Consider the following 23,480-nt stretch of genomic DNA (forward strand, 5'->3'; position numbering starts at 1 on the left):
TGAAGGAGCACTGGGTCAGAACCCTGCAGTGAATCAGAGGAAATCTCCTATTCTTTCTGGAAAGAGGCACTCTTTTTAAGAAGGAGGCAGGATCTGCAATGGCCTAGGGTGGGGGGCGGGGGGGATGGGTTGAAGTTTGCAGAAGGGTGATTGCATGCCAGCGACGTGGTCAGCCAGAGCAGAGGCACCGGTGACAGGAAGGCAAAGGAAATATTTCAGGGAAAACAGGCAGTCCAGTTTCACTGGGATACATAATTTGCAAAAAAGGGAATCAAATCTGATAACCCTTGGAAAATAAGCTCAGGTCCCCTGGGGGATTCCTCCAGATTTTCCTGTGTTTGAATTAAAGGTGAGTCCAGTAACACTTTCTAAGCTATCAGTTTGGTAACAATTACCACAATAACCAGAATTTTAAAAAAAATCAAGCTCCTAATTGTTTTGAGAAAAATATTTAATTTGATTTTGCTTCTACAAACTTCCAGGAGGCATCTCACAACACTTTACAACACTCCCATCGCGTTTCTGGATTTTTTATTTCTTTCTTCGGCAGCACTTTCGGCCGCTGAGAGAGCATCGGCCTATTTGCTCCTCCTTTGGAAGGCAGGTTAGCAGAGCACACCGGCCGCTTCTCAAACTGCAAAACTGCTTCTGCAGGAGGCTTATAATTCCTCCATTTCCTGTAGCAAAAAAACAGGACACATGGAAGGCTTGGTCCAAGCACAGGGCTTTTGGAATTCCCCAAATAACTGGTCTGCTACCTTTCTTGTACTTCCCCCCCCCCCCCCCGCCCAAGCCCCAACCCCCTGCCCCCCCAGCCTCTCCTGCCTTCAATATACACTTCTATTTAGGGTCGGGTAGTTGGAAAGTGAATTCAGTTATAATCCTAGTTGTATACCTCATGGGGTGAACATACACATTTCTTCCGATTAAGAAATGAGAAAACACATGGTATAAAGATACTGGTTAGGATTTGGTAGATGCCAATTTGTAATTTCCTTTTTAAATAAAATACTATTCCAATCACTATTGGTCACTCAAGGGAATTGTTTGTTTTTCTTTTATTTTAGGGTATCTTTTTTTTTTTATTACCCCCCTTTTTTTTTTCTATAAAATGAGAAGTAAAGTAGGGGAAGGACTAAGCAACCAGTCAACTGGGCTTCTATGGGCCACAGCTCAGCCGAGGACCACCGAGGTGGCCATGTGGAAGGGGTGTGGCTACTGGGAGCACCCAAGGGCCGGGGTGGTCGTGGTCCCCTGGGTCTCAAGAGGCCCAAAGACTCTACTTGGAACCAGCAAGCTAGTAACTGGGAGTCTGTGCTTCTGAGTTCAGATTAAATCAATCTTTCCTGTTGGTGTTAAAGGTTTTTGTATCATTCTCTTTATGTCTCATGAACAAGTAAAACCATCTTTCCATGAAGGAGTGGTCTTTGTGAGCTATGTAGTCTCTGAGGAGTGGATCAGAAAAGACTGAGAAAACTGTTTCAAGGTCCCTGATGATTCTCAACAGAAAAAAAAATGGTGATGTCTGTTCCCATACAACAAATCTCCTTGGTCTAAAGTTCCCTGGAGGATGGGGAGGGACTGACCTCTTTGCAACTGTTTCAACCCGATCACCGCCCGACCCATCTTACCTGGAACAGGCATCAAGAACAGGAAGGGCAACACGAAGAGGAGATAATAGATTCTCATGGCCGGCAGGCTTCGCAGCACGGTGAGACTGGGTGGGAAGGTGTGTTCGTCCACTTTATAAGGATTGCAGGACACAGCCATAGGTACAAGTAAGCAACGGCTGCAATTCCTGTAATAGTACAGTGATGACAATATGACGTGTTTCCTGATGCTTCATGCCAGTGTCTCTTACCCCACAGACCACGCCCACTCACCCCAAGTTAATTGCAAACCTAAAGGGTGAAGCAAACTTGATGTGAGCACACAGCCATCCTGATGCCCTCTAGGCATCAGGTCCAGGTCTGGCTCAGAGCTGGTTATAGCTATGGGTGAGAAAGACCCCCTCCTCTTGGGAGCCATCCTAGGGCATGTAGTCTGAAGCTGCCTTGTCCCCACTGTGGTATTTATGAACTTTCTTCTTAAAGCCCTGGGTGAATCTGAAGCTCACCTGGGACCAAAGCAGTCCAGCTTTGGACATATTCAGAATCTAGGTGTAAACTCAGGTTGGGTCACATCCTAAGCCTGCACAGGTATGCCTGAAATTGAGATAGAATGGGATCAGCTTCCAGATAGGAGAGGGAGGAGAAATGGGGCACTTTCCAGAGTCCCTGACCCTATGCTCCTTGGCGTGTGATGCAGGACAATAACTTGGGTGAAACACGGCTTACACGTCATCATTATCTGAAAACTGTCAAATTCATGAGTCAAGGTGTCTCATTTTCCCTCCTCAGAGAAGGAAAATGCTGGGATGATGTATTCGGTGGACTGGCACCTCTTCCTTGTTGATGACACTCCCTATACAAATGAGGGCCATGGGAAGGCACATTTAAGACTTCTAGTTATTCATGGCTCAAGAGCATTCAAGGAAGTCCAGAGATCAGGTGATTTCTCCTGGATATTAATTTGATGTCTAAAGGGCCAATTTTTTTTTTAATGATTAGACTTAAATATTAAGGAATCCATCAATGGGTTATATTTGTCAATAGACTATTTAATTGGGACCTGAAGTCACCATGACATTGCCTGGCTGTTGCATTGTGCGAATGCACTTAAAACAGATCCACTGAGGTCCCGGGGTATATTAGTTCTGGGACTGTGTATTTGGGATCTTGGTGCACTCATCGGGTTCTGTAAACACACTCTGAACCCCTCCTATTGATACAGACAAGTGCCACGTGCTTGGGGTCACATAAGCCATAGACGGGGGAGTTCTGATAAGTGTCATAGTAAGGGCTCCAGCATAGGGCTGTGGAAAGGTGGAAGAAAGGTAATTTAGAGTAAAAGGCAGGTTTAGATAATTTAAAAACAGTTTGGACTTGTAGACACTTCATCTTTTTATTTTTATTTTTTTAATATTTTTTCTTTTCTTTTCTTTTTTTAATTTACATCCAAGTTAGCATATAGTGCAACAAAGATTTCAGGAGTAGATTCCTTAGTGCCCCTTACCCATTTAGCCCATCCCCCCTCCCACAACCCCTCCAGTAACCCTCTGTTTGTTCTCCATATTGAAAAGTCTCTTCTGTTTTGTCCCCCTCCCTGTTTTGATATTATTTTTGCTTCCCTTCCCTTATATCCATCTGTTTTGTCTCTTGAAGTCCTCATATGAGTGAAGTCATATGATATTTGTCTTTCTCTGACTGACTAATTTTGCTTAGCATAATACCCTCTAGTTCCATCCACGTAGTTGCAAATGGCAAGATTTCATATATATATGTATTCTTTATCCATTCGTCCGTCGATGGACATTTGGCTCTTTCCATACTTTGGTTATTGTTGATAGTGCTGCTGTAAACATTAGGGTGCAGGTGCCCCTGCAAAACAGCATATCTGTATCCCTTGGATAAATACCTAGTAGTGCAATTGCTGGGTCATAGGGTAGTTCTGTTTTTAATTTTTTGAGGAACCTCCATAATGTTTTCCAGAGTGGCTGCACCAGTTTCAAAGCAGATATTTTTAAATGGGGAAGGAAGTGAGTGTGGGTCAGGGTGGGTGGTGGCTGTACAGACAGCCTTTCTCAGGCTTACACAGGATAAAAAGGAGGGTGGGGTGGGTGGCTTCTCTATTGTAGAGAAGCAATACCTGCTCTCAGCCCAGGTGCAGGGCCAGAGTCATCCGAGCATCAGGTCACCGGGAATGATTTACTTTTCCACAAGGAACACAGACCTCCACAGTGAACCCTTGGTCTAACTGGTTCCTTCCAAGACTGGAAGGCATTTCTAAGGCAATGCCACTATTTTATAAGAGGTTCTTTGGGAATGAAAGCCATTATTCCTCATCAGCTAATTTGGAAGCAGGGGCTTGGGGGAAGAGCTATGGCAGTAGCACCCTCCCCACTACCAAATGAATTTTGAGAACGTTTATGAAAGTTATGTGTGTTTGTGGTAAAAATTCAAACACCAGAAGAGTTAGACAAGGTTCTTCACTTTTCCTCTGCTGGTAACTGCAGTTTGTCTTTTTTGTGGCTTATTATACTTTTTTTTTTTTTTTTTTTAATGTCAAAAGTACTTTTGGCCTCTCAAGTACTAGCAGTTACACATGTCCCACCGGATAATGAATATGTGCCTGTGGTGTCTGACACACTAGAAGGAGCTGGTGCCACACCCTGGCCCTAGGGCCTCAAGTCACAGAGCTTGGAAATGTAGACCCCACACAGTGGTGTGCTGGACAAGCTGGATTTTCTCTCCCTCTAACAGAAGTTTCCGAATGCTGATAAGGTTGAGGAAGAGAGACGTCAATTACTTAAACTTTTGTGTTAGTCTTTCCACTAATCTGTTTTTTTTTTTTTATTCTATTTTGAAAATATGGAGCAGAGATGTGGTTGATGCAAGTTTTGGGTATGGAGGCAGCACTAGGTGGAGGGCAGAACACTGGGTTTGAAGAGAGAAGTTACTGGTTTAACTATCAGCCCTTTCACTTCTTATTTGGGTTTCCTTGAGCAGGTTTCTTGGTTCTCTGAGCATCTCCGTACCTCAGCAGTAAGCACAGAGAGTAATGTGTGTCCCGCTAGTCCACAGCGAAAGGCCTCTGAGTTCATGCTGTGAAATTGACTGAAAGTCACCATGGGACTCAAGTATCACCCATGTGGCCCACAGGAAGAATAACCAATGAGAGGATGGTTAGCAATATTAAGGCAGCTTAAAGATTATGGCATGGGCTCCCAGCAAGGGAATCCAGAATATCCACTCCTTTCTTTATCTTATCACAGTCTAAGATGGAGGGCCAGCCACCGTCCTTTATAGCCATTTTCATCTTGTCATGACCACTGTTGGATAAGTTACACAGGCAAAGAAAGGCATTATCCCAGTCTTACAGTTGAGGACACTGAGGCACAGAGAGGTAGGTTGACTTGTCTCAACCCACCCACGTAGTAAACGGCCATACTATGAACTGCAGGGAACTGCATACATTTTCCAGGAACTCCTGCCCTCCACATACCATATGGATTGGCCAAAGGGATGCCTTAGCAGAAGATGGGGGGGCACTTCATCCCTGGTCCCAGCTTCCACCAGGCAGGTCCACCCTGACCCCAGCGTCTGTGGAGTGCTCCATAATCCAGGCTTTGGGAACATCAGCTCCTTCCTCCTTTGTTCCCTCTGGCCCTAGGGACAGTAGTGCCTTTCTGCTGTTGCAAATACTGAGGTGACTCATCATACATTTGGCTTCTCAGCTCTCTTCTATGACCAACCATCTATATTACATTCGCACGATTTGAGATTCTTACATTTATCTCAGTGTCTCTACTTGGACTTTGACTTGGTCTAGTTGGTCTTCACAGTCCATGCTCTAAACCATACAATATTAAAGTTCTGTTAATTCCTCTCCTTGTGATATTACTGTATTGTCACCAGTGAGAATAACACTTTGCTATACACAGCCCTCCTGTATACCTCAGCCACATCTCAAGATTGAGCATAGATTGCATCTTTGAGATGGTGGTATGGGGTTGCGAGTCGATGCCAACTTGTTGTGGTCTCTTGATCGTTCTTGTTAGGGTCAGGCATAAGGCAGGGTAAAGATAGGAGTCAGAGGCTGAAAAATTTTAGCAGTCAAAGGCTTTATTTGGGAACTAAGGTCTCGGGTGAGGTTCCGTGACTCAGGGAGAGAGAGAGAGGAGTCAGGGGAGTCGCCCCCAGGTGTGGTGGGGTGGGGTTTTTAAGCTGCAGCAGTTTCGGGTTTAGGTCCGGGTGGGCCTTTTTCGTGTCAGGTCGCGCTGTCACTCGGTGATTGGTTGACCTCCAATTCGTTCTGGCACGCTACTAGGGGCTTTTTGTTGGGTTGTGCTGGCAAGATGGCCATCCCCTCTACTGTGGTTCCAAGGACATCCTAACAGTTCTCATGTTCATGTATGCTTCCATGATAGTGTTGTATCCACACGACTCCTGAAACAGAATGCTACGGGCACAGTGACAGTCACAACAAAGTTTATTACAATGAGAGGCAAGGCCGGCCAATCAGACCAACACTCCTGATAAGAGTGAGGCTCTGAACAGCAGGAGTACAGAGTTTTTAAAGCCGATCACATCATTTTATCATTACCTGGGAACAAAAGAGAGAAACAGTTCCCAGGTGAGTTAGAAACAGTTGCCTAATGAGGTGATTATTTTAGACTTTCTGCCTCTAAGTTACAACCAGTGGATCTCCTTGACCTTGCCTTTGATGCTCTTTTCTTTGAACTTTTGTTTCCTTCATTGGTAAAGCCTGATTTATAAGAGTAAAAGCAAGGCTGTTATCTTTTGACCTTCAGTGTCAGAACAAAGCTGTTATTTCTCAAGCTAAGCATTAGCCCTACACTACAATTTAACCCTTACAATAGGTGTACGTGAGATGGTTTCTAGCATTCCAATTCATTGCTGCAATTTTAGCTTGATTATCCTAAAATAATGTGAACACGGAACCAGGAAAAATAAAACCTTTTCCCAACTATGTGACCATAGGTTACCTTTCTTTCCAGAAAGGTAGCAAACTGTAGGCCTCCAGTTGGAGACCATCCATGGAAGTACTTTGTTTTGCCAGTGAATTAGGCCCCCAGGGAGGTCAGCTTAGAATGAAGTCTCATTTCCCCTGCTTTGTGCCTTGATACGTTTGCAGAGCACCTGAGGGTATCTGAGCTTTGCCTCCAGCTTTACTGTCTCCCCTCCAAACCCAAGTCAGAGAGCTACTTCTCACCACCAGGAAGTGGGCCAGGGGAAGCTCGGGCTTTATTTCACACAGGCTAACTGACTTGTCTTCACCAAACCACTTGGGTGTGGACAAATATTTTGTATCATCTTCAGCCAACAAGTGTTCTTGGCATTTTTGCATTTCCCAGACATGAACAAACACTGTGTAGCTTCCTACAAACACCCCTGTATTGTGAACACTTTATTTGATATTGTACTTCATCCACTATAGGAAAAAAGGGGGGATATCGGTAGAAAAGCAAAGGGGCCAAGAAGGGATAAGAGTTGGGCCTGAGGGACTCCCCAGGAGTCACAGGACTCCATCGGGTTCATGGGCTGGAGCAGAGACTCAGACACAACTCTTCTCCCCAGGAGCCACCACAGAGGCAGCAAAGCATAGAGTAAGCCAGGGAGCAGTGAATAGTCTAGTCTGGTCAAAGTCAAGTGGATGTGTCTGTGGACAGTTTTGCATTTGATTTGGCAGACATGCCATGAATTCATGAAAGACTAGATCTCAGATTTAAAGTCTCAAACGTGCTGACCACCCCGTAGCTCCTTCAATAAAGGCTGGGGGGAAAGGCGGAGAATGCCGTGCATACAATAGGGCCAATGGGCCGGGGTGACTCCCTAAAAACCTTGGGTGTTGAAACCATTTACATCATCTACTCGCAAATGGTGTCATGTGATGGCTGTGGGAGCTCAGCCACTGTGAGATGAGCCTCCTGATGTCCAGGGGACCTTCCCCAGGTCCCTTGCTCCTCTACACCCCAGTGACAGAGTGGTTCTCGAGAAACCAGATGCAGTCCAGAGGAAGGTCTCAGCAGAGCACTGCTTCTTTTCTCTGCCCAGGGGCTCTATGGAAATTCCTGCGAGTGAGTGTCAGGTTTACCTGACTCTGTCTGAGAATATTACAGGAAGAAAACGGGAAAGATGAGAGGCACTGTGTGGTGCGGTGGGATGTCTCTGGAGAGTAGAGTCAGAAGGTGACGTTGCCTCCAAAGGTGAGCCCTCCTGCAGCACCTCCTGCGTGCGGTGCTGGAGGTTCGCTGCAGGCAAGTTCTCTGGCTCACCGAACGCACCTTCGCCTTAAGTTCAGGCTGGGGCTTGATGGGTGGGCTCTTCCCACTTGTGGATGCTCCCACATCGACTCCTGCCAGCAAAGGGAAAAAAAATATGTTTTCTGAATGGATGCCGCGTGTTCTTGTTTTGTTTGGGTTTTGCTCATATTCCTCCTGGCAGTTTAGATGACTGGATGATATCCTTTCTGCCTAAGAAAACACCCAGATGGTTCAGGGGGCACGCTTTTAGTAAACAATGGAGAAGACATATACAGGGCTCTACAAATTAATTCTCTCTTTCACCAAGTGTTTCAACATACGGGGGTAGAAGGACACGGGGACCAATCCTCTCTTCAACGGGTCACCACGTTCTAGACTTTCCCTCAAATTTTTGTATCTTCACTTATTCTGGCTTCTCTACCTTGTTTAAGAGGAAGGGTTTCTCTCTTCCGTGGCACTTTCTTTCTCTGTTCTCTGAATTCTACCTCTTTTAGCCATAGACTATTGCATAAACCCTTTTTCTCTTATGCCACTCTCTTCCTCTCCTTTTCCACTGGCTCCTTCATATGGTCCACACTTGCACTCAATTCTTTATTTAAAAATAACCTGTATTTGACCCTTCTTTTCTCCTTAAACCATTACCTTACCTCTTCTTTCATTCATTACCGAATTTCTCAAACGGGTGGTCGACGTTCACGTGACCTCCTATTCCCTCAACCCATCGCTCCCTAATTTATTGCTTCCTGGCATCTGTCTCAAGAAATTCTTTCCACATAGAATGAAGTGTGATCGGTGCCACTGTTTACCTGAGTTGCGAGCAGAGAGAATTAAGGGAGACGCGTTCTGGAGAGAGAGCCAGGCTCTAGAGATAATGACCCTTTTAGCAGGTTGAAACTCGTTCAGGAATTTGGAGCCTGAGCAGTGATGTGGCGCCGTGTGACTTTCCCAGAGTCTAAAATCACAGCTAACATGGTGAGGGATGAGTCTCCCGGCTCCTGAGGGCAAAATCAGGAAGGGAATAAGTACACAAATATTCATATGTAAGACTCTACCCTACCCTCCTACCATCTGACAGCAATATTTTCTTTCCAAATGGAATGCAGTGTGGATGATGCATTACTTTCTGTTTATACTTTTACACTCTAATCAGATTCTTTCACTGCATTTCATGCTCAGCCCCACTGAAAACTCATCATATACCAACCCTTGCCACCAGCCTACACGGTCTGCTGGCCGCTGACTCGGGAAGGACTTTCAGGTTGTAGGTGGCTCTTATAACTCCTCAGTGTGTTGGGGGCTGGGGTGGAGGAAGAGATGTCCCCAAAGGCAAGAGATGGGACCCCATGGAAATTTTTTTAAAAACACAGGACTCCTGGAGCACCTGGGTGGCTCAGTTGGTTAAGCGTCTAACTCTTGGTTTTGGCTCAGGTCATAATCTCCAGGTTTTGTGAGTTCGAGCCCCACGTCAGGCTCTGTGCTGACAAAAAAAAAAAGATAAAAGAAAAAGAAAAAAGAAAAAAAACACATAGGACTTCTGCCACTATTATTTAATCACAACTGATACTTGAAATAAATCTATTAACAACTATTGCAAGAGGCGATGGGAAACCATCAAATGTTTTCACACATAACGATTGGCATCTATCGAACTGTTATTTGTGCTTAACACTGTGACTGGTGCTTTCATGCCTTTCTGTGAGAAAAACGTGTGAGGTCAGTATTACAATCTAGATTTTAAGGATAAGGAAAGTGGGGCTAAGAGGAATGAAGTAACTTGGTAAAATTCAAGTTTGGAGCCCAGATCGGTCAGGTTCACGGATTATGCTGAATTATGACTATGCCACTCTACTACTTGACGTCCTTATCACTACGTTTGTTTGAGTTTTTCAAGTTGGTTGGTTAACACACCAATTCCAGTTGGTTAACACACAGCGTAATGTTAGTTTCGGGTGTACAGTTTAGTGATTCAGCACTTACACATAACTATGTTTTATATCCGTGTTTTTGGCCAAAGGTTTCATGAGGAGGGTTTCCAATGGAAAGGTGTATGCTGATACATGGGGTGGAAAAGAATGCCACAGGACCGGGTGACGGAAGCCATACTTCACATCTGCTTGACCCAGACTACAGGACTGCTTCTGTTTGGAGAATTCCCAGATAAGTGCCTCGTGGAAGTGTTCACCGCGGCATTTACGATGCCAGGGCATCGAGAGAAATTCAAGCTAATGATGACGTTGGCATCTCTCTATCAATCTCTTCTTCCATATTTAAAAAAAGGTTTTATGCTTGCATACACTAGGAAACAGAAAACTTTTTCTGTGAAGGGCTATAAAGTACAAAAAAAATATTAGGTTTTGCTGATCATACAGTTTCTATGGTAGTTGCTCAGCTCTGCAGGTGTGGGGCAAAAGCCGCCATAAGCAACATGCGAACAGATGGGCGTGGATTTGTTCCAATAAAACTTTATTTCCAAAAACAGGTAGGTAGCAGCTGGATTTAGCCAGTGGGCCATGGCTTGTGGACCCCTGGCATGCGTTTGGGAGACAATGAGGGTGTGGGCAGCCTCTCAGCAGGCCCCTAATCCTCCCTACCTTCTAGAATTCATGCTCTTGTGTCATCCTTTCCCTTTCCTTGTGGGTTGTCCTTGTTGACTCATTTCTAACACACAGAATAAGGCAGTAGTGATGGATGCCACTTCTGGGATCAGGTTATAAAAAGACTGTGGGTTGAATTTGGGGTGCCCTCTTCTCTCTGACTTTGAGGGAAGCCAGGTGCCATATTTACAGCTGCCCTACAGAGAGGCCCATTTGGCAAGAAACTGAGGGAAACTTTTGGCCAACCCAGTGAGGAGCTCAAGAGACCCTCAATCTCACAGCTTTCAAGGAATTTACTTCTGCCAACAACCACGTGAGTGAGCCTGAAGAAGGGGATCCTTCTCTGATGAGCTTTCAGATGAACTCACAGCTTGACCCCAACTTCCTGAGTGTCCTGATCCAGAAGCAACCAGCCACACTGTACACAGTTCCCACAACCCACAGAAACCCACAGATACTCGACATGTGCTGTTGTGCAATGGATAACTACTACCGTGTGGTACAGTATAAACAATACAAGACTTTGGAGACCTGTGCTCTGGTGCCAGGCTTTGTGCAAGTTTAGGTTAGTTGTTTACCCATCTGGACCCTCCACCTCCCCTCTGCCTGCCAAGGGCATGGGAATCATGAATTTCTGAGGTTATTACAAGTCTAAATCTTCATAGCTCATTGAACTGAGTCACAGTGATATCTGCATCGAATGAATTGGAAACCCATGGGTGAAATACAGTCTCCCAACTTGTTCTGACAATTAATTGTCAACATCTAAAGGAGTAAAGATTCTGTATAAAAATCCATATCCCTGACTTCTCCAGAGAAATTCGATGATGTAACCACTAGGGCCCACAATGCTACATGGGAACATCAAGGTGTATCCAAAGATCTCTTTATGGAGAATACAAGCCCCCTAAATCAGAACCTGCATTCATTATCTTTCACTGGCCTGTCTCACCTCTTCAAAATGCCTGGCTTGGATGGGCTTTAAGGAGTCACTTAAGTTATGTCTGAGCTTGCCTTGAGATGTTTCCTATAACAGAGCAAAGGTCTTCTTTTACCTTCGGTTATGTTTTGAGTCAAGGACACTGGCCCTTTTTTGGCTCCCTGTGCCCTTTGTGAAATGCTGTGTCATAGTCTGTACCTGCAAGTTCTGCTGTATGGACCTCGCGAAAGCCCCAGCTTAGAGCCTGGACAGGCGGTACCAGTGCTTTGCAACAAAGCCTGGGTTCTTCCCTCTCTCTGCCACACATCTGGAAGACCTCACCTCCCTCCCACAACCTTTACAGAAAAACACACTTTGCATACTCCCATGCACACTCGTGTGCACGCACGCATGCGTGCACACACGCACACACACACACACAGAATTCTCTCTAGCTCAGATAGAAGCTACACTTGTCTTACATTTCCTCAGTTCCATATACATAATGGCTGGAAAAGCGTTCCCTTTTTCTACTGCGTGCAGGGCCTCACTACCCCTTCTTACCCGGTGGAACTCATCTCTGACACAATCTCTGTGACCCCTTGATTCTCCTTCCTTTTCTCCATCCGTCCCCTCCCTCTCCACCCTCTCACGGTTGCTGTACCCATGGTTTCTGTTTTTCTATATTGCCTGCGTTTGGATTCTCATTCTTTCGAGTGCAAGGCATTACCAGCTCAGGAAAAACAGTCTAAGACATGGATGTATGTGCCCTCTGATTTGAACTACCATGACTCAAAACTTATCATATTTGTGTTTTGTTTTAAGCATTTCACAAGATATATGCTTTAAGAAACACTCTGGCCTGGGGCCAGCTCTTGGCTTTAGCACGCTACTTATGCACACATACGCATAGCTCACGACACCTGCTCAGACCTGCACACCCAGCTACGGAACTTGTCCACCCAACAACAAACTATAAAAACGGTGGGGGAAAGGGGGAGGGGAATTAACAAAAATATCTAGATGGTTTCACACACAGTACGTATTTTAGAAAAGTAACTTTGATGATGGCCTGGATTTTAATTCTCCTGGAGACTGATATTTGGGGACCACATGCCCATTGTGTTCATAATGAACAGGAGAGGCCCCTGGGGCGGAGGGGGGGTGGGGCAGGAAGGCGTGCACTGCTTTCCGAAGAGGCGACATTTGCTTCTGTCCAGTTGGTTATGTAGCCTCTTTGGAACTAGATTTTCTTCAAGAGAATTGGTGCTCAGTGTCACAGGCTGCCTTGTTTGGTTGCCTGAAGTTTCTATTAAAAGTATCACTTTACTGACTGTTAATATTGGCCTCTTCCCAGGGAGATGTGGACGCTCCAAGTATCAGCCTGCAGACCCACTGCAAAGCCACCCGTTTTCTCAACCAGCAAAAACGATTACGAGTACCCTGATAATACCCTTCATTTCAGCCTAACTGGAATTGTCTGTTTTCCTAATACCGTCCCCTAACACCTATATCTTTCCCTCATCTCTTTTCCCTGTTTCTGAGGATTGAGTTCAGTCCTCTGCTTTGCTCTCACTTTCTCTCTGCCTCTTCTTTAAAAATTTTTTTTAACGTTTATTTATTTCTGAGACAGAGAGAAACAGAGCGTGAACAGGGGAGGGGCAGAGAGAGAGGGCTCTCTGCCTCTTCTTATCTCTGTCTCTGAGTTCTTGTGTCTGCCATTATCTGTCTGTTACTGTGTTCTTGGTTTTTATCACTGTGTGTCTGTCCTGCCTGGTGGTTTCTCTACCTCTGCTTTTGAGGGCAATGCAGTGGTCTTGTGTCTCAGGGTCTCTCCATATCAGAGGTCTCTTCCTGACAGGCTGTGGTGTTTCTAACTCTTAGGACCACCCCCTATAGCCAGCTAGGGGGATTTTCTGGCAGGAAACCCTTCCTCTTCGGCCATCAGGTGCCTCCAAGGTTATCGTGGGACAGTATGACCAGAACACCCAGCCCTGCTTCTGTCAAAAAACCTGGCCACATAGCTCTGTAGTGATACATCCATGGAAGATTCATGAAGAATAATGTAACAGAGATATGAATCAACCTTCTCTTTTTTATCCCTCCAGCTCTATCCATCTGGCACACAAGTATGAGCTCACAGATGGTTATTGGCATTTCTTCATCCTTTGGAAACAGTCTCTTTCAAAGAGAAAATCTCTTTCTCTAGTGTGAGAAACCTATTTCTATTTTTATTTCCACATGGGCAAGTAAGCTGGACGGCTGACCATTTTCCTATCCCCTACTTTATTTGCTGTTCTTGAAGTTCCCAACTTCTCCAGCCCACTGTCCTCCCCTGCTCCAGGAAGACATGACCATTTGATTGGATCTTCACTGGAAGAATCTAGCTTTACCTCCTGGGACACAAAGGGAGTGGTGGTGCTCCTTCAGGATCCCAGCAAGCCTCAGGACAGAAACCAAATGCTCCTTTGTTGAACAACGAGTTCCTGACTCTTCTGGAAATGAGAAACATCTTAGCAATTAGGGAACTATTTCCTTCCTCACTCTGAGTGAAGGCCGCACTGTCGTCAAAACCTCACACCTGTCCGGGGGACCTGCACAGATATTCCATCTAACTGGTTCAGGATCCCAGGAGATAGCTTGTGAGCTCTCACCCTGCAGGTGCACACGAAGCAAGCCTGAGGTGTGGGACCACCCACACCATCCCTGGAAATCCCAGCCCCTCCCAGCTTCCCGGACACTCCTGGTTGTCATCCGGCTGCCCGGGGTGGGGGCTGGGGCGTGGCTCCAGCGTGTTCAGTGAATGGAAGGAGGTGGTGGGTGGAGAGCAGGTAGGCTTGTAGGCGAGCATGAGGGTGGGCTGAAGGAGGACGTCCTGGGTGCAGGATCCTGAGGCTGGAAAGGGAAGAACACACTGGGGAAGGACCAGCTCTTTAAAGGATCTAAGCAGAGGGACTTTCCTTCTGGAATCTGGGGAAAACATTCATTTGCCAGACTTTAATTTTTTGCCCTTCGCTGGTAAGATTTCCAGAAACATCGGTAAAAAATCCTGTGCGAGAGTGTTAGGGAGTTTGCAGGACCGTCAGTGAAGGGGAGGGTCCTTGGGTCCACGACCACCCCTCTCTGTGTGCCTGTAGAGAGGGGACATCACCTACTGCGTGCAGGTGACGGCAGCAGGGGCCATGTGCCACAGAAGAGCTGTGTGCTGGGAGGACTCGGCCGTGACCCCCGTGCTTGAGGCCGCGGTGGTCCCGGCTCTGAATGCACAATGGTTTCACTCAGTCCCTTCACAGAAACAGCCAGGGATCCAGTCAGCTCCCGGGGGCGCCCGGGGCACAGTGAGTAAGTCTGAAAAGCTGCCGACACAGCGCTGGGAAGCACAGCTCTAGAGCAAGATGATCTCTTGCGGGTGCGGACACCCACTTGCCTTAGGGACAGACCTCGCCTGGTGACTGCTGGCCATCTGCACAGCCCTCCCTGGGGCAAGACAGTGACAAGAATCAAGTGAAATATGCGGCTTTTCCAGCTCCTTCAGTCAAGCTCACCTGTGACAGGCCCCACACCCAGCATGAAGCATCACCCGGAACACCTGGGTGTGTGAGTCACCGTGACTCTGCCCCCGGTGGGTCAGGAGGGTGGGAATTCCCAGAGCTCTGGGCGGGCACCAGCCTCCCCGCCTCCCCGCGTGGCCCCGCCTGCTGGGAAAGGGCTTGGCCTCTGCTCCCGGGCACAGGGCACCGTGTGAATTCGCATCCCTGGTGCCTCGGTTACCCTGCCGCCACTCCTCCCGGTCCTGCTGGCACCTGCGGGCTTGGCTCACCTGCAGGGGATGGTGGAGAGGGGCAGCTGCTCATTAGAGCAAGAAGGACGGGGAAGCACAGCCATGAGGGAAAGTCTTCCAGGGCTTCGTCAGCTCCAGCAATCCCCCTGCCTTCAGGGGGCCACCCTGTGGGAGCCTGAGGGTCCTGGGTAGCCGGTGGCCCACCTGTGCCGCAGGGAAAGAGCCGGCTGGATGCGGGAATGGGGACAGCGCCCCTGAGCCCGCCCCACCTTCCAGTACGGGCTGGTCCAGTCCGCCTTCCAGAGGCCACGAGGTGGGTCCATCCTCCGTTTCCTTCCTCCCCGTGCACCGGACACCTTCTCTCATTCAATTCCTGTCATTTCCTGTCACTGCCTTCCCTCTGCTTCCGGAGCTGTGGGAGGCCCCATCCCCCTGCTCACCTGGCTGGCCCCTCCCACCCGCCAGGTGGCGCCCTAGAGCTGCAGCCCTGCCTGGGCTGCCCTGGCGGGTGGTCCTTGTGATCAGCCCCACCCTCCCCCTGCACTGACACCCACACCCGTGGGGTCCCAAGGTAAGAGAAGGCCTCCGACGGCCTCTGCTGCCGGCTCGAGCCACAGTCTCCGCGTCTCTAGCGCCGTTCAGGGCTCCAAGCGGAGAGCCACGAACACCGGATTCGAACCTCCCCCGGGCTCGGGTGGAAGGGTGAGGGCCCTCCTGCTACCACGGGACAGGGAGCGGGAGGCGGTTCAGGGTCAAGCCCAGGACTCACTTCCTCCTCTACCCGCGTCTAGAGATACGGGAGCCCGGGCAGAGCCCCGGACTCCTTCCTCACAGTCACCCCAAGGGCAGGAGACAAGGCAGGGGCTGTCGTCCCTTCCCGCCCCGTCGCTAGCTGTGTGGTCTTGGGCTGTTGTCTTCACTCAGGCGAGTTTCCGTTTCTTCCTCTGTAAAACCCGGGTAATCTCGAGCGTCGACTCTAAAAGGCCCTTGGTAACGCGTGGTCTTCTGCTGTCACTGCTACGGCCACCCTGATCCTCACAACTATTTATTAAGTTAGGGAGCCCTAGAAGGGCACTGTGTGTGGACGCTGCTTCCTCTATATTTTATAGGATATCCTTTCCTCCGTCCTATAAAATGGGCGGGGAAAGGGTCACCATCAACCCGTCATCAACTTGCTACATGACCTCAGGCAAGCCTCCGAGACGTTCAAGTGGGGAGCATTTACCTCCTCCTGCTGCCTCCCGGGCAGATCTGAGCAGAACCTCCTCCCTTAGAGCTGTGTGGCTCTGGGTGAGTAGCTTCACACCTCTGAGCTGTAAGCGTCTCATCTGTTTGATGAACACACTGAAGCCTGCTGGTAGATGAACAGAGATAGAGCATGTGAAGCACTCAGCACAGGAGCTGGAGCCCGGGGAGCACCCAGCACCAAGTGCTGCCAGGCCGACCTTGAGAACAAACCTGGCTTCCTTGGCATTTAGCACTAGAATTCTGGACCTGGATCCCAGGCAGACCTAGCCCGAGTTGTGCATGCCCCAGGCCCCAAGCTGGTGCTCTATGTACCCTCCCAGAGGCCTCGTCTGGGTGACCGCCGTGAGTGATCTCCACCTCCCAGACGGGCCCCTCCCCTGGGTGAATTCTCAGACTTAGCTGGGGCGGGCACGTGTTTCCTGTAGGTGAGACCCGTGATGGTCTCCTGTGTCGTCATCTAGGGAATAACCCGCAGGTACTGCGTACCTGGTGTCCCGCGAGGAGGAAGCCTGGAAAGCACAGGTTCACCTGGTGTCCGGCCGTGTTGAGCACCGGTGGCTTTGTAGACGTGCCTGCCTTTCAGGGCGTCTGAGTCTGGCGGATGCTTCCTTCTCCGGCAGTGAGGGACGGAGCCCAGGACCACGGGCTGGTTTCTGACACCCCCCAACCCTGGGGTTTGGGTTTCCTTGGCTGCTTCAGTTCATGATTGTGCTGCACTGGATTCTTTCTGAGTTTTTTTTTTGGAGGATTCCGGAGGCAGTCCCCAAAGAGGAATGTTAATATGTTGAGCTATTGCAACACTATTGCTTAACTGTATGGCCTGTGGCTTTCCAAAAGGGCTATTTTAAAGGATGTTTTTGTTTGTTCCGTAAAAACCGTTCCATCCTTTATGTTGCAGTGCCTCCCCTGGAGGTGATATTTGGATGGTAGATAATCAATCCGTAGGAGCTGTGCTGCCTGACTCTGCCCAGGGGGAGGGTGGGGGGTTTGGTCTGAGAAACTTTTAATGACATTTGCATGCTCATCGCCCCCTGCATGGTAACGTCACAGCACAAGACCTGGTGGCAGTCTCTCACCTCCAGAGGTAGTGATAAGACAATCTTCTCACCTTTCTCTGCAGCTTATCTGCACTGCTTGGCAGAGTTCTAGTGCTTTTCTATGCTAGTGGCTTTTTTTTTTTTTAAATGTTTATTTATTTATTTTGAGAAAGAGAGAGAGTGAGCTGGGGAGGGGTAGAGAGAGGAGGAGACAGAATTCCAAGCAGGCTCCACGCTGTCAGCACAGAGCCCCACATGGGGCTCGAACTCACAAACTGTGAGATCATAACGTGAGCCGAAATCAAGAATGGGTTGCTTAACTGACTGAGCCACCCAGGGGCCCTGCTAGTTGCCCTTTTAAACCATGGCTGCTGCTGCTGCTGCTGCTGCTGCTGCTGCTGCTGCTTCCTCTTCCTCTTCCTCTTCCTCTCCTTCTCCTCCTTCTCCTCCTCCTCCTTCTCCTCCTTCTCCTCCTTCTCCTCCTTCTCCTCCTTCTTCTTTTTTATTTTTTTTTCTGTGCCCAAGGCAGAAGGATCTGTTCCGGGTCCCAACATTAATTTGGTGTGTTCCATGGAGGAGGTGAGCTCAGAGTCTGCCTATATCTTGAACTAAACCAAGCTCGGCTGTCTTGATTCTTCATTCCGGAGTCTTTCCATGCCAGCATGCTGCCTTTCAGAGGACGTGGTTTTTGTTAAACGATCTCTTGGGCAACATCTCTGGTCTAAGATTCCATGACCGAGGAACAGGGGACAGTAGACAAATGCTCCTTGTGGAGACTCAGGATCCAGGAGGACTCTGCCCCTCCAACCCCTGCTGCTTTACTCCTGCTGCCCCCCAGGGGGACATGTGTGATGTAGCGTGCTCCAGGGCCAGTGAGGGCTTTGCCACTCCCCAGCCGGGGGGGGGGGGTGATAAAAGAGACAAGGATGCAGACTTCAGGCTCTGAGGAGGGTGTGGCAACACAGTGGGTGTCCAGGTCCCCTGGTGGCCCCACGTTCAGCCCATGGATCAGAAAGGATGGTGGCAGTGGACGGAAGATGACCTGTGTTGGACACGTGGATTCATTTATCCAGGCTCTGTGCCGGGCGTGGAGCCTGCTTAAGACTCTCTCTCTCTCTCTCTCTCTCTCTCTCTCTCTCTCTCTCTCTCTGTCTCTCTCTGTCTCTCTCTGTCTCTCTCTCTCCCTCTCTCCCTCCCTCTCTCCCTCTCTCCCTCTCTCCCTCTCTCCCCCACCCCCTCCCTCCCCCTACCCTGCTCACACTCTCTCTCTCCCCTCTCAAAAAAAAAAAACAAAAAAAACAAAAAAACAAAAAAACTGCCAAGTATAAAACACTGGACCCTGTTCAACACAGGCTGGTTCCTCTGCCTTCCGCTGGCTCCCTGGGGCCCCCAACCACCAGGAAACTCAGTTCCCCCTTGTGTGGGTAGAGGGTTCATGCTTCCAACACCAGTTTCACCAAGAGAAAAGGCATGCCAACGTCTTGGGTCTGCCCACACCTCCTCCAGGCTGCCCCTGGCTGTGTGATGCAGGTGCCTCAGAGCAAGGCCGGGGCAGGTGAATCCCCAGGTTGCAATAGATCTGGAACCCAGAGGCAGGATGCAGTGAAGTCCAGCACCCCTTTCTATTTGTATGTGCATTTACAATCCTACCCGAGTGGCTCCTATAAACCCTGGGGGAGGCAGTCTCGGAGCAGGCCTCCCACAGACCTGCAGTGGCACTCTAGGGCAGAAATGCATGAGGCACTATAATTACTTAATGCCAAGAAATGCAGGCTAGAAGCGTTGGCAATCCAGGCTCCCTTTGTTCTCAGCCCGGGTTGGATTCCCACCTGCTGCTTTGTTGGAGCAGCTCAGACCCCTGATCAAAACCGGGTTTGCTCTCGCCTTGAGGGCGGCGGCGCGCCCTCTAGCGGTCAGTCCTGGTATCGACAGGCTGCCCGCCTTGCCAAGGCCGGTTCTGGCTTTGCGAAATAGCGTTTGGTGGGGGTTCACATCATCCTAGAACGATTCCAGAGCTCTTTAGGCGCGTGTACAACAATTTCAATTTCAAAAAGTACCGCGGAGATGAGGCAGTTTGTTCAACATTTCAGAGGCCCACCTGGGGCTCCACGCTGAGGATGCAGAGCCTGCTTGGGATTCTCTCTCCCCCTCTCTGTGCTCCTCCCCTTCTGGGGCTCTCTCTCTCTCTCTCTCTCTCTCTCAAAATAAATAAATTAAAAAAAAAAAAAAAGATAACGTTTTTCACACCGAAGGCCAGACCAGGCCCAATGTCCACTAGAAAATGTTTCCATTAGGAAAATGTTAACAGCCCGGTTTAGGGCTTTGGGCAACCCCCCTGCTGGCCAGTCCTGGACTCGTCTGTGGGTTCCCATCAGGCTCTGCGGTGACAATACTGCAGAGGAAGTTAGGGGAGGTGGGTCCTCTGTCCTTCACTTGATGGAGACCCCGCGCCCCAGGATCATGGGTGAAGTAACAATTCTACCCTCAGACAGGGGTGAGATGTGATGGGGTCTCAGAGGTCTATGGCAGCTCCTTTATTTTATTTTTGAGGGAAAGGAGACCAAGAAAAGAAACTAGCTGGCTAATGGTACTTGCTCAGTGCGTGGGGTGGAACCAGACCCCAGTTCCCCAGTGTTCTGGGCACTGGCCCGTTCCTTCATTTATGTATTTATTATTTGGGTGCTCTCTGGTGGCCAAGTTTTGGGCACAGAGTGATGGTGCTCTTGGCAGAGTGCGTCTTCTGAAGCATGAAGCTTTGCTGTGTTTCACGGGAGCAAAATCTAACTGTGGAGTCCACATCCTTCCTAGGCAGGCATTGACACCAGGCCTGGAAAAGGTCCTCAGCCCCCTGGGGAGAAAGGTCCTCAGTCCCCCCTGAGTCAAGAGATGCCTGTAGTCAAGAGAGGTTCCTACAAGTCTGTCTGGTGAGTTTAGAAGAGCCTGGGGAGAGGCCCGAGGCATTACATGAAATGTTCATGGGAACTTGACCGGGGAATCGAGAAAGGAACCCCTAAGTTTATTTTCCAGGCAACTCTTCAAGTTCTGTGTATTCATGAGCAGACTGGATTCAGGCTGTGAGCAGGAAATCCCAAACAAAGGAACTTGTTAAGCTATTAGTCTGGAAAAGCTTGGCACAGGGTCTCCTACACCAGCACATTTGTCTTTATTATCTTCTGACATTTCCTGCGTGTAATTAATAGTCACTACTCTTGGGATGGCTGGCTCAGAGATGTGGTATAGACAACGCGTGTGAGCAGGATCCAGAGAAGAGCGAAGGGCTGTGAGTTGTAGGAATCTTCGCGGACAGAAGCTCTACCTTGCCGCAGGTGCTCAGAAATAGGTTCTTTAGAAGTAACACGGCGCAGTGAGCGTTTGCTGGGCTGGGCATGTCAGAATCCCTCTTAGGAAATGCCGACCTGGGCAATCTGCTTAACCTTCTGGCTTTCATTTCCCTTCCATCCCCCAAATGGAGCTGCTCATACATAAGTCCGTAAGGTTGTTGGTTAATCAAGTGGGATAACCTAAGGGTAAGTGTTGAGTTTAGTTCTTGCAAACTAAACTCCTATTTACATATCACCTGTTGTGATTATTACTTGAGGTTAGGAGAAGGGGATGAGGCTTGTCAGGGCCTGGGAATATGTAAGTTGAGGCAGGTGCTGGGTTTGATGAGAAGGCACATGGCCTTTGGTGGGAAAGAGGCCAGTAGGTTGACTGCATTCCTGTCCCTCTGAGGATGAGATCAGTTGGAGCATGGTTTCTGGTTCACCCTTGTCTGTGGGTCAGTGAGAGACACTCCCGGGAAGAGAAGCAGGAGGTATGCTAGGACAAATTTCTGAGACTCTTTAAGAAAAAAACAAGAGAAGGTAAAGTGGACAAGATTTTAGGAAAATTCTTTTATCAGACCTTCACCCTTGCTGCTGGATTCATTCAACAAACTTTTATTGAGCACCTTCGATAAGCCACACATTCTTCTGAGCCCTTGAGATACTTCAAGAGCCCTCCTGCCTTCCAGAAGCTGACACATGAGGTCTCAGGGTTCTCTTTTTTTGCCAACCGTCTCCGGTTTATTACTTATTTCTGCCCCTGTACTTGGTACACAGCACCTGTTCCAGGGATTGGAGCAGATCTCGGCCTTTTTCTCACCAAAATGGCAGAAAAAAAGTCTGCAGGTTCCGTGTTGTGTAAGGCAGATAACATCTCTAATTCCAGGTGGAATATCCCCTAGTGGTAAATAGAATAGACATGGAATTCATATAAGCCAGAGAATAAAAGAAGACCCCAGCCCACAGCCCAACCCTGAATATTTACTGTATTTTTCCAAAGTGAAGTGTCTTTGGACAAATGGCAGTTTAATGGAGTTTTGGTTTCTTAGCTTTAAAACAGGAACAGTCTACCTACACCTCGGAATGTTTCCAGGAGGGTGTGTGTTTTATCCTCTATTCTTATAAAAGGGCTCTCAAGCTTCCTGGTGACAGATAGGAGTAGCACATTCGGAGAAAGGAAAGGAAGCTTCAGAAAACAGAATGGAATAATGGAGGCATGGGTCTTGGCCTCTCGGAAGAGCAGAATAGTTCTGATGCTCAGCTTGTGGCCCCGTTTTTAGTTTCGTATTTTCCAATGAAAAAAAGGAAAAAAAGCCTTTTTCTTCACCACGACTTGTGAACTTGTACATTAAGCACCACCACCCCGTATGGAAAGTTTTTTCTCTTTGTCACAAGAAAAACAAATTGTAAGTGTGTGCAGTGAGGGATGTTAACTAGGCTTCTGGCGGTGGTCATTTCACAACATATATAAACAAGGACTCATTGTACAGTACACCCGAAACTCGTATCTCATCACGTATCAATTGTATCTCAATAAAAAAAAAAAAAGGAAGCACTTCTTATTTGGGAACAAGTGGTTGAAGGAAAGTTCTTATTAGATACTGCTTGTCATGACTAAAAAAACCAAACAAAACCCACAACATGCCCACAGTGTTGCACGATTTACAAATCAGCCTGGTGCAATATCTCAGCAACAATGGGGGCCCACCCCACCACCCTGTGTCGCCTCAGCTCTGTCGTGGTGAAGAGAGGGGCCCCACATCAGTGAAGGTTAGAAGAACCATGAGCCTAGGGAGCTGGAGATGTGCATTCTAGTCTCACCTGCTCCAGTAACTGATTATTTCTCCCAGGAGTGTGTGCTTGACCAGCTCTGTGTCAGTGTCGTCATGGAGAACAGGCCCTGGGGAAGCAGGAGGGACACTGGCATGGGTGTGAGTGACGGCCCAGACCGTAGCTGGTGAGGGCACAGCCACACTCTGTGGCTTTCCTGGGTGCTCGCTTTCCCCTCCCTGTGGAGTGCAGTCCTGCCACGGAAGATCCACAGTCCCTTCCAGCTGTGAATTCATGTGGCTGTCATTTCCTTCTGGAAACCTTCCCCAGACTGCAGTGAATGCTTCCAGTTCGTATCAGAGCAAAGGTGCCCCTTTGTCTTGTGTGATAGGACCCGTATTGTACAGGGAGGATCCAAACATCCAGAGCTGAGCCCCAGGGGGCGCACCTGCACCCATTAACAACCCACCGACACACCAGCCCTCCACACGGACACTCATCCACGGGATTCCTGCCCTACCTTCCCTGGTCCCCTCTACTAGCCTGGAGCAGCCTTCTGCACTGGCCAGGAGACATTTACCTGAGTTAACTTGGACCAGATAGAAGAGAACAGCAAAAAGAAAGAGGACCTTCATGTTCTGAGGTTCCCTCGGCTCTCCCACCTCTCCTCTGCAGGAAAGCAAAGCCGATGAAACAGTGGAGTGGAGGGGAGAGGACACAAAAATGGGACATTTATAGGTTTGGGGGAACAATGCTTATCAGGAATGAGCACATTTATCTGGTCTACTGAGTAAAGCTGTGGGCAGAGGGTACTGGATACTCTTTCTTTCTGCCTAAAAGTAGACAGGCTTCTTGGTATTGGGAGAAGCGGGGCTTGACCAATGACCTGGTACACCGAGGGTGCCCTGGAAAGAGAATCACGA

General features: G+C 48.6%; 2 protein-coding genes and 1 long non-coding RNA gene across 3 annotated transcripts; all 3 read right to left on the reverse strand.

The window, feature by feature from the left end:
- Nucleotides 1–471: 471 nt before the first annotated feature.
- On the reverse strand, nucleotides 472–1,774 carry LOC102953810 (beta-defensin 103A). Its single transcript, XM_007089217.3, has 2 exons — nucleotides 1,632–1,774; nucleotides 472–677 (listed from the first exon to the last, which is right to left on the reverse strand). The coding sequence occupies exons 1-2, from the start codon at nucleotides 1,768–1,770 to the stop codon at nucleotides 532–534; spliced, it is 285 nt and encodes a 94-aa protein (XP_007089279.2). The 5' UTR covers nucleotides 1,771–1,774; the 3' UTR covers nucleotides 472–531.
- Nucleotides 1,775–6,433: 4,659 nt separating this feature from the next.
- LOC122237599 lies at nucleotides 6,434–13,838 on the reverse strand. Its single transcript, XR_006216175.1, has 3 exons — nucleotides 13,792–13,838; nucleotides 8,692–8,880; nucleotides 6,434–7,977 (listed from the first exon to the last, which is right to left on the reverse strand). It is a non-coding gene; the product is annotated as an uncharacterized LOC122237599 (long non-coding RNA).
- Nucleotides 13,839–21,494: 7,656 nt separating this feature from the next.
- Nucleotides 21,495–23,192, reverse strand: LOC102963302 (sperm-associated antigen 11-like). Its single transcript, XM_007089247.2, has 2 exons — nucleotides 23,138–23,192; nucleotides 21,495–21,685 (listed from the first exon to the last, which is right to left on the reverse strand). The coding sequence occupies exons 1-2, from the start codon at nucleotides 23,190–23,192 to the stop codon at nucleotides 21,495–21,497; spliced, it is 246 nt and encodes an 81-aa protein (XP_007089309.1).
- Between the last annotated feature and the right edge of the window lie 288 nt (nucleotides 23,193–23,480).

This window comes from Panthera tigris, chromosome B1, assembly GCF_018350195.1.
Source record: "Panthera tigris isolate Pti1 chromosome B1, P.tigris_Pti1_mat1.1, whole genome shotgun sequence".
Taxonomy (NCBI): domain Eukaryota; kingdom Metazoa; phylum Chordata; class Mammalia; order Carnivora; family Felidae; genus Panthera; species Panthera tigris.